Genomic DNA, 19971 nt, shown 5'->3' on the forward strand with positions numbered 1-19971 from the left:
ATACGTTGACGTCAACCAAGCCTAACCACCGGATTCCGTTAGTCGCCTCTTCCGACAACCATGGGTTACTGATGACCACTGTAACCCGAATCTTCACGGGTATATGATGTCATGTTACGACGTTACGTCTTGGAATATCTTTCAATGTCTTCTGCTCAGATGTATAATTTGTAACACTGTCTGCCCCAGCACCCAAATATTACAAGCTAATTCAGCAAGGGTGGAAACTGGTTTGATATGGTATTTTGGTTTTCAGGTGATTTGGAACTTTAAAGCAATAATGCAAATGAGATAATTATCCAATCTGCTTCATGATGCAATTCATATCTTAAATCCGCAGGTATACGTCCGTCTTCTATTCATGCGGGTTTCCTATTCTCGTGGTAAACACGTTTTCCGCCTTGATCGCCGATGAGCGGGACTCAGCGGCTGTTTACATCACTGACGAGTTGATAAATGCAGATGTTAGAGGAGGAGTCTCTTCATTTAGGAACAAGCATTCACACGACACGAACTGTTTCTATTATTTTTTTCAGCCGATATCCATAAGTACCGCGAGAATAGTAAACGGCAGCATAATTACTGTTTCACTTACGAAAACTAAAAACACGTTCATTCAATGAAAAAAACATATCAGAAAAAATATAAATCTGTGAAATCTGTTCAAAACTGGTCTGTGTTTTTAATTTGTTATATGTCAAAGTTTTCCGATGCAGACAAGAAATCTAATATTGGCAGTTGAACTGAACGATCAAATGTTTTAGAAAAAGCTTAGAGCAAAGGAGTTTTCCCTCTATAGTACTGCACTTCTTACATTTAATCTCGTATGATTGTGGCCTGTGCATTCAAATAATGTTTCACTCTTCGGGAGTATTTTTTGTCAGAATTTGTACTGAGTACAGTCCGCTACCATTCTCACAATTATTGCCAGCTTGAGGTGAAGGATTTTACTGATATGCTGTATAAATAGCTTTGTTCGAGGCTGAATAGTGGTGGAAACTGAACCTTTATCGCCAGTTACCTCCCTTGCCCAGGGAAGTTAGTCATCTGATCAATCCATTTGAGATGCTTATATTTTTATTCATAATTCAAAATGCTCACACGTCTGGAATCAGACGGACGGACGAACGCCTTCCACAGACAATACATCAACCAGTGATGCCAACTCGAGTTGATGTTTGGAACAGGTTTCAGCAATGAATTGCCCCTGCTTCGTCTGTATCAAGGCAAATGGTGGTCACGCTTGATGCGGTCTGCGTCATCAGTTCGTTCTGACAACAGATATAGGGTCTGTCATTAGATGTCTAATTAGGAAGCACTGATCAGACGAATGACCAAATATTATGCTGGTCTTTTTTCACAATATAGTCTTGCCACTTTATGTGGACCCACATAGTTTAGTTATACATGTGGATTCGGACAAATATCTTTATTCCTTCAACTGAATCTGTATTTACAATGACAAATAACTGGCTGAGGTACTACAGATGACTACCACAAGAAAGTGAGCAGGAAACACCTTAAAACAGTCCAAACAGATTACTCCCTCGCGTCTCGTGATGAAGAGACATTTCACATTCCATCCCCTGTAATATAGTAAAGCCTCGCGTTTACACAATCTTTTCTTGTTATTAATACAAAATTGGAACTGCTAAACAGCATTTATATAAACGTTATAGCTAGCTAACAGCTAGTCTCTGAATTGAACATATTTTACTGAAAAAACGTTAATAGTGAAAAACAATAATATAATGAAATGGAGCCCTGAGACTTTCTTCATTTTCAGAAGAAGCTATGGAAATCTATACTTGCCACATTTTCTAGACGTGTGTGGGCTTTCCTGGATATATGTACTTCAGGGTCTGTAGGACAGACTATAAACGTTACAACTACTACGAGATTGTTTGGCAACATGACAGTAGAGCGAAGGAATAACACAAGGTCCATTATGGATTCCACTTATGCCTGGAGGTCTGGGCCTCAACGGAGCATGACTTTCAGTTTTATGGGAGTCTTTATGCTGAGGGTTCCTAATGCCATGAAGTCCCTCAGTTCACCCTGGGAAAAAAAACAAAGTGAACAATGTGGCTGATTGCGTCGCGGGGGAATTTCATCTACACTTTAAATAACGACTGTATTACACCCCATCTGAACTAGTCAGTTGGTTGTTGTTTAACGCCGCAGTTCCGCAATATTTGAGCAAGATGGTTTCGGTCTATTAATAATGTTACAATCATCCCCATGATGTTGTCACCAACAGAACCACATCGTATACAAATACAATACAAAGACTGTGACTATTCTATTATGTAGCCACATTCCTCTGCCTTGTTGGGGATACCCAAAACACATTTCTATTCGCACATATCAACGGTAAAACACCTTTCTATGATAGACAGCCTATACAATACAACATCAATAATCAAATGAGTCAACCAACCGGTGTGTCTGGAAGTCTGGCGAACTGAACCTTCTGTAGGATGCGAGCCAGACCAATCTTCATCTCAACTTGGGCAAGCCTCATTCCGATACACATACGGGGACCTTGGCCGAAGGGGAGATAGGCCATTTGATGAAAATCTGCGTTCTCCCACCTTGAAAAGAAAACTTTTAAACTTCAAACCTTTGTATTCAATGGTGTTGTGTTGTTGGATCTACCATTGAACCTTTTCACATAAGCTGTTGGGAAATCGCATTCAGCTTGCAAGATACAATGCTTCCGAACGGTTTAGTTTTTTTACTGTTGAAAGTCTCCATAAAAGAGCTTGTGCTTCTAAATGATTTCAGTGAATTACGTTCAAGGCAAGTGTGCAGCTGTCAAGATTACCAGTGAACGTTTTTCAATTGCTATCTGGTCAGACTGAAAAAAACAACAACAAAGCATTAAATGACATGGACGCCGACATGTTTATAACTATATCCGACAATGGAAGTGCTTGGGACGTACCTTCACTTAATGGACTATCGAGCTATACTTTGACAAAGATTCCATATCACGTGCACCAGATGTGGCAAGTGTCAGAGGCTACTTGTCACACGGCTTTCACCGTGGTCTATTTCGTAGCTTCATTCGAAAGTTTCGGACACATATCATGTTTCTCGAACTCGTAGGGCTGTGCATGGCAATGTGGAAAGCATGCATGAGTCTCCAAATATGCCGTGGTAATTTGTTGTAGTGAACTTTAATTTTAGTGTAAAGTTGCGATATTAACGAAATGATCGCCCAAAACATTTTCTGAGCATTTCTGCCGTACAAGACACTTCCGTTTGTTGTTTTCTCGGAGGTTGTAAGCCTTTGTGACCCGTGAAGAATATGGCTAAAGAAAACCCTGGCTTACAATTTGGAGGTTACTAGCAAGGAAGTTGTTAGGCATACCTCTCCGGTTTGAATTTATTAGGCTCTGGGAATATATCTGCGTTCCTGTGAAGGGATACCAGAGGGACGCTGATGAAGCTGCCCTTAGGGAACGTCCATCCTTTGATGACAGTTGTCTTGGAAACTGCCCGGCTTAACCTACAAAAGACGTTAAATTAGCAAACACCATCTACATCATCATCATCATCATCATCACAGTTTGAATCAGCGACATCAAACGTCTTAAAATAAAGATTATGATTCAAGGTAAACATGTCAAGACCTCTTCAACAATACACTCACGCGGGTACAACCGGGTACATCCTAAGCGTCTCTGTAATCACGTGGTCCAGGAACGTCAACTTGCCAATATTATCATAGTCCGGAGCTTCCTGTCAATACCAACACAACAAATGTCACAGACTGGTCTCTAGTGATTGTGCCAGAGGGACCTTTTTCTTTGATGGAAATTACACTATTCTAAGAATGAGAGTATTGGAGCCAGGTAATGAGTCTCTTATAACACTGAGCTGTCATACCGTTGCCTATAAGTAACAAATGTCAAGGTCGCTATTTAGAAATACGAGCAGTGGACACATATACCTTTCCCAATACAGTGTCCACCTCCTTCGTCAACCGTTCTTGAACATCCGGGTTAGTTGCCAGTGAGTATGCAGCGAAGTTCAAGGTAGTAGCCGTAGTTTCGTATCCAGCGATAAAGAACAAGAAGGCCTGCCCCAACACCTCATCCGTCGTCATTTCTGGCGATAAGGGGATGACAATTCTGACTTTAATATCATCACTATTATTATGCCTCTGTACTTACTATGCATATATACTCCAGGAAATGTAACTGCGACTTTTCATTAAGTAGAATGAAACTCACATTATTTGCACGTTTTGTTGAACTAGAATTCCAATTCCATCAGATAACACCAGGGATTTATCATGACAGAACCGAGATACAAAATAATAAATAGCCGAAGGTGATGCATCGGCAATCAGTTGTGTCTGGAGAAGTACCTCACACCAAAGGAGGTTGGAACTGCGCACAGTGGAAACTTTATTACGTGACACGAAATACATACCATTTAAAGTGCTGTATTTATTTATGCGGGTATCCGGTTTTGGGGATAAGAATTTAAATTACTAACAGTAATAACTGTACACGATTGTGTCCGGATGATCAGACAATATTGCAGGAATATTGTTGAGGGTGAAGCTAAAAACCAACCCATCTCACCGAACAACAAAGATGTTTGGCAAATGACAATGGCATTTGTAAAAGTCCTGTTTTGACTCGTCGACTAAAAGGCACATACTTTTATTAGGTTTTTGGGAACCTGAAGGTTGTGACTGGCTCGTTTCTTCCCCGCCATCTTGGAGGCTGGAGTTGTCCTCAGCATCCAGCATCAGCTGGAGGAAGTCGATTCTTCTCTGGAAAAATGAACACTTATGAAATCAAACTTCTCAATAGACGCAACACCAATATCTAAACCACTTCTGGCGATCTGACATCCACTGAGTTTGGAGAAGGCAGCTAGGTCATCGTTGATTGTAATGACATACGTTGGTTGCAGGACATCACAGTCTAACCCGGCTTTGACAAAGTCTTTGTTTATTAGTTCACAAACATTTGTGAGTCGGCGAATGCCAGTAAACAATACTTCACATGGCAAAAGCTTCATGCCTGTAACAATCCTTTGTGTGGGGCTAAGTGTGTATCGTTGTAATGACATATTTTCTGACAACAGCTGAAAAACTACACTGACTCACAAGCAACTTTGACCATATTAATCACAATGTTGTCAAACTGTCTCTTCATACATAAAAGATAGATACTTCATGTCTGGAGTGTGCACTATCCCTGTAGACGTGCATAGGTTTGTGGCCCACTCACCTTTAGCCTATCTTAAGACAAAGGCAAACATTTGCAAGTGAGGAAAATAGCATTACCATTTGTTCCTCCTTGGGTTCGCCTTTTCTCATTGTGATCATCTGTTTGAGAGATGACACAAAAAACTTCATGGTTGACTTTGGAAACGAGGTGAAACCCAGAGCCCTGGCGATCCCCATAAGACTTGGGAAAATCACTGAAAGAGACGAGTGTCTGAATACACAAACATGTAACAAACAAATAGCAACACAAACAGGTATCAAACAAATAGCAGAATGGTGATTGCTGGATGCTGAAACAAACGATACATCTGGCCAGATGATGAGTTAGATTTTATGCCGCGTTTAGAGACATAACACAACAGACAGTGTAAATGTATGTATGTAAACATATCAAATATCAAAAGGCCGACAAGAGCTACTCAGCGACAATTGTGGTCATCAACATGTTGTATGGAAGTTCAGAGCATTTTGATTTCTCCTCAAAATTGAAGTGACACAATTAGATGCATGGGAGCGCAGGGTGAGAAACTAGGATGAACATAAGAAGGTCTGGTGACACAGTAAGATTGATATGGGAATGCATGGCGACAAACTAGGATGAACATGGGAGTACATGATGATACGCCAGGTTGGATATAGTAGGGCATGGGGACACACTAGGATGGACATGGAAGGGCATAGTGACACCCAAGGATGGAGACCGGAGGGGATTGGCACACACTAGGATGGACATGGAAGGGCACAGTGACACACAACGATGGAGACCGGAGGGGTGGGCACACACTAGGATGGACATGGAAGGGCACAGTGACACACAACGATGGAGACCGGAGGGGGTGGGCACACACTAGGATGGACGTGGAAGGGCATAGTGACACCCAAGGATGGAGACCGGAGAGGATGGGCACACACTAGGATGGACATGGAAGGGCACAGTGACACACAACGATGGAGACCGGAGGGGGTGGGCACACACTAGGATGGACATGGAAGGGCACAGTGACACACAACGATGGAGACCGGAGGGGGTGGGCACACACTAGGATGGACATGGAAGGGCATAGTGACACCCAAGGATGGAGACCGGAGGGGATGGGCACACACTATGATGGACATGGAAGGGCATAGTGACACCCAAGGATGGAGACCGGAGGGGATGGGCACACACTAGGATGGACATGGAAGGGCATAGTGACACCCAAGGATGGAGACCGGAGGGGATGGGCACACACTAGGATGGACATGGAAGGGCACAGTGACACCCAAGGATGGAGACCGGAGGGGGTGGGCACACACTAGGATGGACATGGAAGGGCACAGTGACACACAACGATGGAGACCGGAGGGGGTGGGCACACACTAGGATGGACATGGAAGGGCACAGTGACACACAACGATGGAGACCGGAGGGGGTGGGCACACACTAGGATGGACATGGAAGGGCACAGTGACACACAACGATGGAGACCGGAGGGGGTGGGCACACACTAGGATGGACATGGAAGGGCACAGTGACACACAACGATGGAGACCGGAGGGGGTGGGCACACACTAGGATGGACATGGAAGGGCATAGTGACACCCAAGGATGGAGACCGGAGGGGATGGGCACACACTAGGATGGACATGGAAGGGCATAGTGACACCCAAGGATGGAGACCGGAGGGGGTGGGCACACACTAGGATGGACATGGAAGGGCATAGTGACACCCAAGGATGGAGACCGGAGGGGATGGGGACACACTAGGATGGACATGGAAGGGCATAGTGACACCCAAGGATGGAGACCGGAGGGGATGGGCACACACTAGGATGGACATGGAAGGGCATAGTGACACCCAAGGATGGAGACCGGAGGGGATGGGGACACACTAGGATGGACATGGAAGGGCATAGTGACACCCAAGGATGGAGACCGGAGGGGATGGGCACACACTATGATGGACATGGAAGGGCATAGTGACACCCAAGGATGGAGACCGGAGGGGGTGGGCACACACTAGGATGGACATGGAAGGGCACAGTGACACACAACGATGGAGACCGGAGGGGATGGGGACACACTAGGATGGACATGGAAGGGCATAGTGACACCCAAGGATGGAGACCGGAGGGGATGGGCACACACTATGATGGACATGGAAGGGCATAGTGACACCCAAGGATGGAGACCGGAGGGGGTGGGCACACACTAGGATGGACATGGAAGGGCACAGTGACACACAACGATGGAGACCGGAGGGGGTGGGCACACACTAGGATGGACATGGAAGGGCATAGTGACACCCAAGGATGGAGACCGGAGGGGGTGGGCACACACTAGGATGGACATGGAAGGGCACAGTGACACACAACGATGGAGACCGGAGGGGGTGGGCACACACTAGGATGGACATGGAAGGGCATAGTGACACCCAAGGATGGAGACCGGAGGGGGTGGGCACACACTAGGATGGACATGGAAGGGCATAGTGACACCCAAGGATGGAGACCGGAGGGGATGGGCACACACTATGATGGACATGGAAGGGCATAGTGACACCCAAGGATGGAGACCGGAGGGGATGGGGACACACTAGGATGGACATGGAAGGGCATAGTGACACCCAAGGATGGAGACCGGAGGGGGTGGGCACACACTAGGATGGACATGGAAGGGCATAGTGACACCCAAGGATGGAGACCGGAGGGGGTGGGCACACACTAGGATGGACATGGAAGGGCACAGTGACACACAACGATGGAGACCGGAGGGGGTGGGCACACACTATGATGGACATGGAAGGGCATAGTGACACCCAAGGATGGAGACCGGAGGGGGTGGGCACACACTAGGATGGACATGGAAGGGCACAGTGACACACAACGATGGAGACCGGAGGGGGTGGGCACACACTAGGATGGACATGGAAGGGCACAGTGACACCCAAGGATGGAGACCGGAGGGGATGGGCACACACTAGGATGGACATGGAAGGGCACAGTGACACACAAGGATGGAGACCGGAGGGGATGGGGACACACTAGGATGGACATGGAAGGGCACAGTGACACCCAAGGATGGAGACCGGAGGGGATGGGGACACACTAGGATGGACATGGAAGGGCATAGTGACACCCAAGGATGGAGACCGGAGGGGTGGGCACACACTAGGATGGACATGGAAGGGCACAGTGACACACAACGATGGAGACCGGAGGGGTGGGCACACACTAGGATGGACATGGAAGGGCACAGTGACACCCAAGGATGGAGACCGGAGGGGGTGGGCACACACTAGGATGGACATGGAAGGAATGCTGACATTAGGCTGGATACAGTAGGACAGGGCGACACATTAGGGTGGACGTAGGAGGACATGGTAACACACCAGGATGAACCTAGGAGGGCACGGGGATGGACACACTAGGATGGACATGGAAGGGCACAGTGACACCCAAGGATGGAGACCGGAGGGGATGGGGACACACTAGGATGGACATGGAAGGGCATAGTGACACCCAAGGATGGAGACCGGAGGGGATGGGCACACACTAGGATGGACATGGAAGGGCATAGTGACACCCAAGGATGGAGACCGGAGGGGATGGGGACACACTAGGATGGACATGGAAGGGCACAGTGACACCCAAGGATGGAGACCGGAGGGGATGGGGACACACTAGGATGGACATGGAAGGGCATAGTGACACCCAAGGATGGAGACCGGAGGGGATGGGGACACACTAGGATGGACATGGAAGGGCATAGTGACACCCAAGGATGGAGACCGGAGGGGATGGGGACACACTAGGATGGACATGGAAGGGCACAGTGACACCCAAGGATGGAGACCGGAGGGGATGGGGACACACTAGGATGGACATGGAAGGGCACAGTGACACCCAAGGATGGAGACCGGAGGGGATGGGGACACACTAGGATGGACATGGAAGGGCATAGTGACACCCAAGGATGGAGACCGGAGGGGATGGGGACACACTAGGATGGACATGGAAGGGCACAGTGACACCCAAGGATGGAGACCGGAGGGGATGGGGACACACTAGGATGGACATGGAAGGGCACAGTGACACCCAAGGATGGAGACCGGAGGGGATGGGGACACACTAGGATGGACATGGAAGGGCATAGTGACACCCAAGGATGGAGACCGGAGGGGATGGGGACACACTAGGATGGACATGGAAGGGCACAGTGACACCCAAGGATGGAGACCGGAGGGGATGGGCACACACTAGGATGGACATGGAAGGGCACAGTGACACACAAGGATGGAGACCGGAGGGGATGGGGACACACTAGGATGGACATGGAAGGGCACAGTGACACCCAAGGATGGAGACCGGAGGGGATGGGGACACACTAGGATGGACATGGAAGGGCACAGTGACACCCAAGGATGGAGACCGGAGGGGTGGGCACACACTAGGATGGACATGGAAGGGCACAGTGACACACAACGATGGAGACCGGAGGGGTGGGCACACACTAGGATGGACATGGAAGGGCACAGTGACACCCAAGGATGGAGACCGGAGGGGATGGGCACACACTAGGATGGACATGGAAGGGCATAGTGACACCCAAGGATGGAGACCGGAGGGGATGGGGACACACTAGGATGGACATGGAAGGGCACAGTGACACCCAAGGATGGAGACCGGAGGGGATGGGGACACACTAGGATGGACATGGAAGGGCACAGTGACACCCAAGGATGGAGACCGGAGGGGATGGGGACACACTAGGATGGACATGGAAGGGCATAGTGACACCCAAGGATGGAGACCGGAGGGGATGGGGACACACTAGGATGGACATGGAAGGGCATAGTGACACCCAAGGATGGAGACCGGAGGGGATGGGGACACACTAGGATGGACATGGAAGGGCACAGTGACACCCAAGGATGGAGACCGGAGGGGATGGGGACACACTAGGATGGACATGGAAGGGCACAGTGACACCCAAGGATGGAGACCGGAGGGGATGGGGACACACTAGGATGGACATGGAAGGGCACAGTGACACCCAAGGATGGAGACCGGAGGGGATGGGGACACACTAGGATGGACATGGAAGGGCACAGTGACACCCAAGGATGGAGACCGGAGGGGATGGGGACACACTAGGATGGACATGGAAGGGCACAGTGACACCCAAGGATGGAGACCGGAGGGGATGGGGACACACTAGGATGGACATGGAAGGGCACAGTGACACCCAAGGATGGAGACCGGAGGGGATGGGGACACACTAGGATGGACATGGAAGGGCATAGTGACACCCAAGGATGGAGACCGGAGGGGATGGGGACACACTAGGATGGACATGGAAGGGCACAGTGACACCCAAGGATGGAGACCGGAGGGGATGGGCACACACTAGGATGGACATGGAAGGGCACAGTGACACACAAGGATGGAGACCGGAGGGGATGGGGACACACTAGGATGGACATGGAAGGGCACAGTGACACCCAAGGATGGAGACCGGAGGGGATGGGGACACACTAGGATGGACATGGAAGGGCACAGTGACACCCAAGGATGGAGACCGGAGGGGTGGGCACACACTAGGATGGACATGGAAGGGCACAGTGACACACAACGATGGAGACCGGAGGGGTGGGCACACACTAGGATGGACATGGAAGGGCACAGTGACACCCAAGGATGGAGACCGGAGGGGATGGGCACACACTAGGATGGACATGGAAGGGCATAGTGACACCCAAGGATGGAGACCGGAGGGGATGGGGACACACTAGGATGGACATGGAAGGGCACAGTGACACCCAAGGATGGAGACCGGAGGGGTGGGCACACACTAGGATGGACATGGAAGGGCATAGTGACACCCAAGGATGGAGACCGGAGGGGTGGGCACACACTAGGATGGACATGGAAGGAATGCTGACATTAGGCTGGATACAGTAGGACAGGGCGACACATTAGGGTGGACGTAGGAGGACATGGTAACACACCAGGATGAACCTAGGAGGGCACGGGGATGGACACACTAGGATGGACATGGAAGGGCACAGTGACACCCAAGGATGGAGACCGGAGGGGATGGGGACACACTAGGATGGACATGGAAGGGCATAGTGACACCCAAGGATGGAGACCGGAGGGGATGGGCACACACTAGGATGGACATGGAAGGGCATAGTGACACCCAAGGATGGAGACCGGAGGGGATGGGGACACACTAGGATGGACATGGAAGGGCACAGTGACACCCAAGGATGGAGACCGGAGGGGATGGGGACACACTAGGATGGACATGGAAGGGCACAGTGACACCCAAGGATGGAGACCGGAGGGGATGGGGACACACTAGGATGGACATGGAAGGGCATAGTGACACCCAAGGATGGAGACCGGAGGGGATGGGGACACACTAGGATGGACATGGAAGGGCACAGTGACACCCAAGGATGGAGACCGGAGGGGATGGGGACACACTAGGATGGACATGGAAGGGCACAGTGACACCCAAGGATGGAGACCGGAGGGGATGGGGACACACTAGGATGGACATGGAAGGGCATAGTGACACCCAAGGATGGAGACCGGAGGGGATGGGGACACACTAGGATGGACATGGAAGGGCACAGTGACACCCAAGGATGGAGACCGGAGGGGATGGGGACACACTAGGATGGACATGGAAGGGCACAGTGACACCCAAGGATGGAGACCGGAGGGGATGGGGACACACTAGGATGGACATGGAAGGGCATAGTGACACCCAAGGATGGAGACCGGAGGGGATGGGGACACACTAGGATGGACATGGAAGGGCACAGTGACACCCAAGGATGGAGACCGGAGGGGATGGGCACACACTAGGATGGACATGGAAGGGCATAGTGACACCCAAGGATGGAGACCGGAGGGGTGGGCACACACTAGGATGGACATGGAAGGGCATAGTGACACCCAAGGATGGAGACCGGAGGGGTGGGCACACACTAGGATGGACATGGAAGGGCATAGTGACACCCAAGGATGGAGACCGGAGGGGTGGGCACACACTAGGATGGACATGGAAGGGCATAGTGACACCCAAGGATGGAGACCGGAGGGGGTGGGCACACACTAGGATGGAGCATGGAAGGAATGCTGACACTAGGCTGGATACAGTAGGACAGGGCGACACATTAGGGTGGACGTAGGAGGACATGGTAACACACCAGGATGAACCTAGGAGGGCACGGGGATGGACACACTAGGATGGACATGGGAAGATACAGTGATTCAAGTTGCTGGAAAGACCACGTGATGTGACTGATTATACATACTTATCATAGACATGACTGGGTTCTGCAGCACGTTGTTGTCAAACACTTTCTTTGCCTGAGTGATGAAGACGTTGTCAAAGTTGTTTTGGGAGTCAGTGTCAATGCCGAATGCTGTGCTGGCTATCACATCCATAGTGAAAGCCCCAAAATAACTGGATAGGATGAAAGTATATATTTCTTATATTTGGTCAGAACAGTCAGGCTTTCATAGTATATTTTCAACTCGATGACATTTCGTCCACTGTGGTAAGTGTAAAAAATAGATGTATAAAGGGTTTTTGGAACAAAAGAGGCTTAAAAACTAGGCTGATTAGTGCCGTTAGGCTGAATAAAAAAGTGAAATGTTTCCCGGGCATCGGTGCGTCACTTTCATTTGTGCGCGTAACATATTTTATTGCCATCTAAGAAAAATAATTTGGCATGGTCGCGTCCCGATCATCCATTTGTAAACTATAAGACAGAGTGTCTGTAAGAACGAGTGTGACTGAATCCACAACACGTGCTAAGCTTCACAAGATGTATTTCTGAGAACAAAATGTGTTCCTCACTCGTCACTTTTTCCATCAAAAGTTTTTAAAAAGGTCGTCACTAGCTCCCTCGTCACTGTTGAAAATAATGTGCCCAAGAAATATTCAACTTTTAAGCAGCCTTTTATCCTGGCCTTTCGTGCCCAGATGTAACTTCACATAAATAACTAGTACCTTCGACCAAATGTCTCTCACAACTCATGCTATTTGTTTTGAGTTCTGTGTTCCATTAATACTTGTAATACCACCTTATAATAGGGATGTTGCGTTGAGAACAAATACAGCGCCTTTGCACTCTTTGCATGGATACGTGCACTATATAAATATCTTATAATAATAAATAATAATAATACATGACCCTTAAGACATACAGGGCACTTACCCTTTGTCACCACACCTTCCCCTTTACATTTAATCACACCCTGCACAATACTGTTACTCACACCTTCCCCACCCCCCATCCCCACACCCCCTACCCAAATAAGTTTACTCACAACTTTCTCAATACCATTACTCACACCTTTCAGAATACCTTTACTCACACATTCCCCAATAGTGTTATTCATACCTTCACCACTATCTTTACCCACATCTTCCATACTATCTTTACTCACACCTTCCCCAATACGTATACTCACATCTTCCTACATACTGTTACTCACACATTTCCCCATACCTTTATTCACATCTTCTCCGAAACTTTCACTAAAACCTTCCCAAATACCTTTACTCACAATATCCCCACTATCCTTACTCACAGCTTCCCCAATATGTTTAGACACCTCTATCCCAATACTGTTATTCACGCCTTCCGAAAAAACTTCACTCACACCTTCGGCAATACCTTTACTCACACCTTCCCCACTATCTTTACTCACAACTTCCCGAAAACTTTAACTCACATTTTCTCAATACTGTTACACACATCTTCCCCACCATCTTTATTCACAACTTCCCAAAACTGTTACTAACATCTTCCCCAATACCTTTACTCACACAATCCCTAAACCGTTTACTCACAACTTCCCCAATACCTTTACTCGCACAATCCCTAAACCGTTTACTCACAACTTCCCCGATACGTATACTCATACCTTTCCCAATCCCTTAAACTCACACCTTCCCGAAGCATTCACTCACACCTTCCCCGTTACTTTTAATCACACCTTCCTCAATACTGTTACTCACACCTTCCCCGATACTTCTTCTGCGTTTCTCAAATTATCAGGACTGATGTTTTCCTCTTTATCATGTAAGCATATTTTCCCGGCTACCTGGTTGCTCTTGAAGCGGTCACGTGACCGTCGACAGAAATTCATATTGACTCCACCCTGGTCCGGCCAAAAGTTATACTAACTTGAGTTACTATGACGTCAAGCTATGACGTCATTCTATTGTTTTCGGTCTCTATCTGTGTCATGGAGCAGCGACAAGCAATGTTCTTAGTTCGTTCTCGGTCGCGTTTCGCGGGTCCATAAAAACAGGTATAGACCTCATCACCGTAATAACACGCGGGATAGTCGGACATTACACGCCACCCTGAAACTATTGAAGACATATTCCTACTCTTTGGCTGTGATGGTTTCCTCATTCGCAGCAGCATGAGCAAGGTTCTTTGTTAGAGTCACTGCACACTCGTCGATCTTGGCACACATCTAAAACAACAAAACAATATAGTTTAAATATAAGTCGTCATCATGTAGGTAAACTCACTCACTGACTCTCTCTCTCTCTCAAGATCTCGCTCTCTCGTTCTCCCCCCCCCCCCCCCCCCCCCACACACACACAGATATGCGCACGCACGCACGCACGCACGCACGCACGCACGCACGCACGCGTTATAAATAGACTAACGTTCCTCAGCTTGTTTCCACTGAATGTCGGACTGATGATGTTCCTTAGTCTCTTCCATGTTGCTCCTGTCTCAAAGAAGATGCCAGTAGCAATAGGGTAGTCGTTGAGTCTAAAGATCTGAAAGTTGACAATATATCCAACACAAGCATGTTTTGTTCCTGTGTCGACGGATCCCCATGTTGTAAACTCGACAATACTTTTGTCAAAGTATCTATTACGATTATTCGATTTAATGCCAAATATTACCAAAGCGGTCGTGCCTGTTTGGTAAGCTATTAACGAAACACGCACTGTGCTTCACCCGACACAAACCATTTATTTAAAAATAGGATAAAACAAATTAAGAAAGTCTACCAAGCTACCCCGATATAAGATGGGGAGTAAGTTGCAAGGGGCTGAATTTGTGTGCCTTGATATTTTATTTAAGGTTGTATTATGTCAAAGATTTGAAAGATTCAATTCTAATGTTTGCTGGACACATTGGATGTTCTCACAAAATTGACTGTAAAAACAAGATAACATTACAGGCTTATCCTTCCAGACTTCATGCGGAGGCAGTGGCTGAAATCAGCCTGTCGCCATCGTGTTGATGAATACTTACTAATCTATCCGAAAACATATTGAAGTCTTTTACAAGTATCTCCTTGATGATTTCTGGGTCGTGCACGTTGATGAGGGGGAACCCACCCAAGTAGACGCTAAAACACAACAGGTGGTGGGTCTCCATAAGATTTCTAAGTGAGTGAGTGAGTTTCACGCCGCACTCAGCAATATACCAGCTATATGGTGGCGGTTTTAAACAATCGAGTCTGGACAAGACAATCCAGTGGTCAACAACATAAGCATCGATCTGCGCATTTGGTAACGATCACCTGTGCCAACCAGGTCAGCGAGCCTGACCACCCGACCCCGTTAGTCGCCTCTTAGTCGCCTTTCATGGCAAGCATGGGTTGTTGAAGGCCCTTTTCTACCCCGGACCTTCACGATGGAGTGACATAAGCAAAATACATATGTATATGTACGTATGCGTTTGCGTGTATGCGTATTTGTGTGATTTAATTGAAAGGTAGGTTATATAGTCAAGAGTGGACTACACAATCTTGTAATTGGTATTCTGTGAACAACGATACACGCCGTCTGGGTACCATGACACAGAGTCAGCCATGGTACAGAGGCTGACCACAAGATCGATCATTTCGTCTCGCAACAACATCACAAATTGGTGGGAGCCATTGGGTAGCGAGTCAGTATGCGTCCAGTCATGTTCTAGCTAGGTCACCCTCATTGGGATACACAGTTCTTACACGTGGGAACTCGAACACCTATTGGACGCCGCGTTACTGCATTTTAACCTCTGAGAATGAAATATAATTCGTTTACGATATCTAAACTTGATATAATAATACAACAATCTAACCCCCAATTCATAGTATGATATCACTATTTCTGTTCACTGATATCTTGTATTTTTTTTTCGGAAAACTAAATATCGAAAACAATGGGACGGTATTAACCTTTCTAGATATGCAATCAAAAATGGAAATGAGAAGGTATAGACAGGTCTTAATCAGTTGTTGACTGGTGAAGTCGGGGTATGATGTGTGGCGTATTTATAATGCACGTGTACATACCCGCGAGGGCGTGAATATAAAATTGCCTTACCTGTACACGTCGCCGAATTCCTGCCCCCATTTATTGTCGAAGTCAACGCCCTAAAAATATAAATCAGTCAAAAATATCAAATGACAAAAATACGTGACTTTCTATCTAAAGGTTTTACATCTTAGTGATACAACTGAGTAAATTACTAGGTCAAGAGTTTATTACCATTTTGACAATCTGACGAAGATTTCCGAAATATATGTCCGGGGTTGGGCCAGGTATCCCATAGTCGCTGAGGAAACGGTTCCTTTTCTTCCCGTACCTGAAAATGTGAGCGTGAGAGAGAAAGTTAAACTATGTCATTAAACTATGACAAAAAGATTTCTATCTGTATTATTTTTTCGACTCCAAATTTCAAATGTGGAATATATTGACGTGCTTATTTGTATGGAATTAACCAACTTTCTTGAAATTAAAACCACACGCGCAGACAATCGGTCAGGATTAACAAGTGGCATTGTACTTCTGACGCAATGCATCTGACAAGATGACGGAAACAAGAGATATACTGTATTGTTTCTAATAAACGTTGGTTCAAAAATTCCGAGTTGGAATTGGTCTTAACTAACCCATGCTTTACATAAGAAGCGAATGCGGGATCGGTCTGCTGGCGGGTTCCATGATCATTATGCTGATCACTGGAGTTTCAAGTCCAGATTTCATTATTTACAGATTCCCGCCATATAGCTGCACTATTACTGAGCGCAGCGTTAAACAAACAAAAAAAATAATCAAATGAAAAAATCCAAAGCAGCGTACATCACGATAACCACCGTCAGCGTTTGATAAAATACACTTTTAAATTATGTATCACGAAAATATGCTTCAGTTATACTGATCACTGTAACTCGTGCAACTCCGTCACTAACATCACAGTCCGGTGTCCATAACTACCGTAATATAAACGCGTGTTACAGGAAATACGGTAATACTCGTTCCCGCTCTCTGTGGTCAGTGACATGTCGACTTGCATTCACGACAGTGAGATATGACAAACAGACAGATGAGTACTCACAGGTAGATCAGCAGAACACATCCGGCAACGAGCGTCCAAGTGAGTGGTATACTTAGCAAACCAAGTAACTCCATTGTTGGTGGTCACCGAGGCAATATGACGCTGCAGTTCCTGTCGTTAGTTTTAGAATCGCTGTGTTGTCGAGTTTACGACTGCAAACTTCTGACAGCACAAGGTCCACGAAGGAAGTAGTGAAACCTGGACACTCAATGATCCCGGGACGGTCCACTCAAGCTGTTTCAAACACGCTGCCAGTAAACCGCTTTCCCTGCGTCGTTTGTTTAGAAAGCTTCTTTTTGACCGACATACGCATTGGTTATAGGGCAAAGTGCACAGGGGGGACAGTGTCAAAAGTTTAAAAACTATGTTATGCCTATTTTGGTACATTTAGTCATCGGTCCTATATTTAGCCAGATGTTCATATATTCTTAGTTTGGAAAATGGAATGTAATGGTTTTACGGATTATCTTTTGAACATTGAACACGTGCACACTCTTGAGAAAGGGCAGATGCTCACTTCATTTTCACGAGCTGGGTGTGTTTAATAAAAAACCAGGACACGTGTGTGTGTGTGTGTGTGTGTGTGTGTGTGTGTGTGTGTGTGTGTGTGTGTGTGTGCGCGCGTGTGTGTGTGTTCACCCCTGCAAACACCCTAACCCCAAAAGCACGTGTGCGCACAACACACACAGATCCGCCTATGATATGATGTATATGATGTACGTTTCACTTGCATTTTTCTGGAATGTCAAATGAATTTTGTGTTACAAACTTTTTAACAAATTATGCACAAATGGAAATAGCATAAATGCAGTAATTTTACCTTCAGAAAACATGAGATTGCATCTGAGATCATCTCATGTTTAAAAATTTCCGGACTCCCTGATGAGCCACTTCGCCGCCTCGAACGTGAATAGTGCCAACCTCACCCCCATACATTGCTCTGTTGTATCTCTACACGTCGTGGAGTCGGTGGGGTAGCCCAGTAGTAAACGCATTCGTTCCTCACGTCAAAGGCCAAGTTTCGATTTTCCACATAGGCACAATGAATGAACCCATTTCTAGTGTCGTGATATTGTTGGAATATTGCTAAAAGCGGCGTACAACTTAACCCACGTGACGAAATAATGTACTGCTTAATTTTTGAGACGATACCTTGACATGTGTTTACATTTTTCAAGGACATCTGACTCGGGTGGCTGGTGTTAGGTTGGTTTATTTATGTTCTGCCAAACGATATAAGCTGTTTATCGTCCTTCCCATGAAAATCAACAAAGCAGTGCAAGGTTTAATGTCGGATGAAAACCCATACCAGTAATTACGTGATGTCTCGGCAAATCTGATTGTGTTGTGAAATGTCATCTGTCATAAGTGGTGGGGACAGTGTCATAACATGATGTAGCACATTATAGGATACACACCATCATTTCGTTACTTTCTGTGAAACTGTCGTTGGCGTTGGATGTTTTAACCAAGAACAGACGTTATTTATTTGTAAATTATGTAAAAAATGATTCCATAATGAGAAGTCGTTGTATCAGGGTTTGTTTTATTTTGTTTTTTCTTTGATTGACATTACATTTATATTTATGCCCGAGCTCATTACGTCAGGGAACCCGAGATCAATGTTTGTGGTAAGAGACCGCTGACGGGATTAGGTGGTCAGGCTTACTGATACATGTCATCGTATGATATCATGATCATGTTTGTCTACCAGTATACGGAATTTAGTGGGTGTTGATATGTTATCCATTAAGCAGGCTCGTGAATATAACGTATTGGGGTGTCAGGCTCCGGGAATTTTCGGTGTAAGTGTGATGTACTGACATCGTGACATTCGGTTATTGTGCTGTTGTCTCGAAGAAATCCCCTTGCTGTCTGCATGGTCATTGACTATTCCTCATTCTTCGGTTGTGTCGAAGAACATGGCATAACCATGTGTTTAGGTAGGTGCCTAGCGCCATCTGAATGGTGTGTGACTGTTTGGGGATGGAGGTGGGATGTTGGGCAAGGTGAGTGCTAATCAGCCACTTCCCAGAAATGTAACACTGAATCTCCTGTTCATTCACACAATGCATGGACTACTGAAGACCAGGCCCACATACATCTGGAATCTGGCATTAAACAATTTCATAGAATCCTGACCCCCACTTCTACATCCTACATGGATGAGTGGTTGGGTGGTTTAATGATGAATACATTTCAAAATATTCACAAAACAGCAAACTGTCTCAGCTTTATGTGGGACACAGGCCATCCTGATTCCCGGGCCTCTCATTAATATAGAGGCCTCTGTGTTGGTAAGAGGCCTGGGAACCAGCAATAAGTAAGTGAATGAGTTTAGTTTTA

The 19971-nt window shown here is 46.9% G+C and overlaps 1 protein-coding gene across 1 annotated transcript; it reads right to left on the reverse strand.

Moving 5' to 3' along the window:
- Positions 1-1059: 1059 nt before the first annotated feature.
- Positions 1060-17973, reverse strand: LOC137254674 (cytochrome P450 3A29-like). The gene is made up of 14 exons (XM_067792519.1): positions 17626-17973; positions 16776-16872; positions 16611-16660; positions 15550-15646; positions 14949-15065; positions 14661-14749; positions 12568-12719; positions 5312-5448; positions 4678-4792; positions 3959-4116; positions 3659-3747; positions 3377-3514; positions 2441-2594; positions 1060-2058 (listed from the first exon to the last, which is right to left on the reverse strand). The coding sequence occupies exons 1-14, from the start codon at positions 17697-17699 to the stop codon at positions 1981-1983; spliced, it is 1545 nt and encodes a 514-aa protein (XP_067648620.1). The 5' UTR covers positions 17700-17973; the 3' UTR covers positions 1060-1980.
- Positions 17974-19971: the final 1998 nt, after the last annotated feature.

The sequence above is a fragment of the Haliotis asinina genome, chromosome 10 (genome assembly GCF_037392515.1).
Source record: "Haliotis asinina isolate JCU_RB_2024 chromosome 10, JCU_Hal_asi_v2, whole genome shotgun sequence".
Classification (NCBI taxonomy): domain Eukaryota; kingdom Metazoa; phylum Mollusca; class Gastropoda; order Lepetellida; family Haliotidae; genus Haliotis; species Haliotis asinina.

Excerpts from the sequence above, each read along its gene's own strand:
- LOC137254674 (XM_067792519.1), bottom strand. The coding sequence starts at position 17,699 with ATGGAGTTACTTGGTTTGCTAAGTATACCACTCACTTGGACGCTCGTT. Across the intron at positions 16,661-16,775 it reads TTCGTCAGATTGTCAAAATG|GGCGTTGACTTCGACAATAA; the intron begins GTAATAAACTCT and ends TTATATTTTTAG. Across the intron at positions 2,595-3,376 it reads AATAAATTCAAACCGGAGAG|GTGGGAGAACGCAGATTTTC; the intron begins GTATGCCTAACA and ends TTTCTTTTCAAG.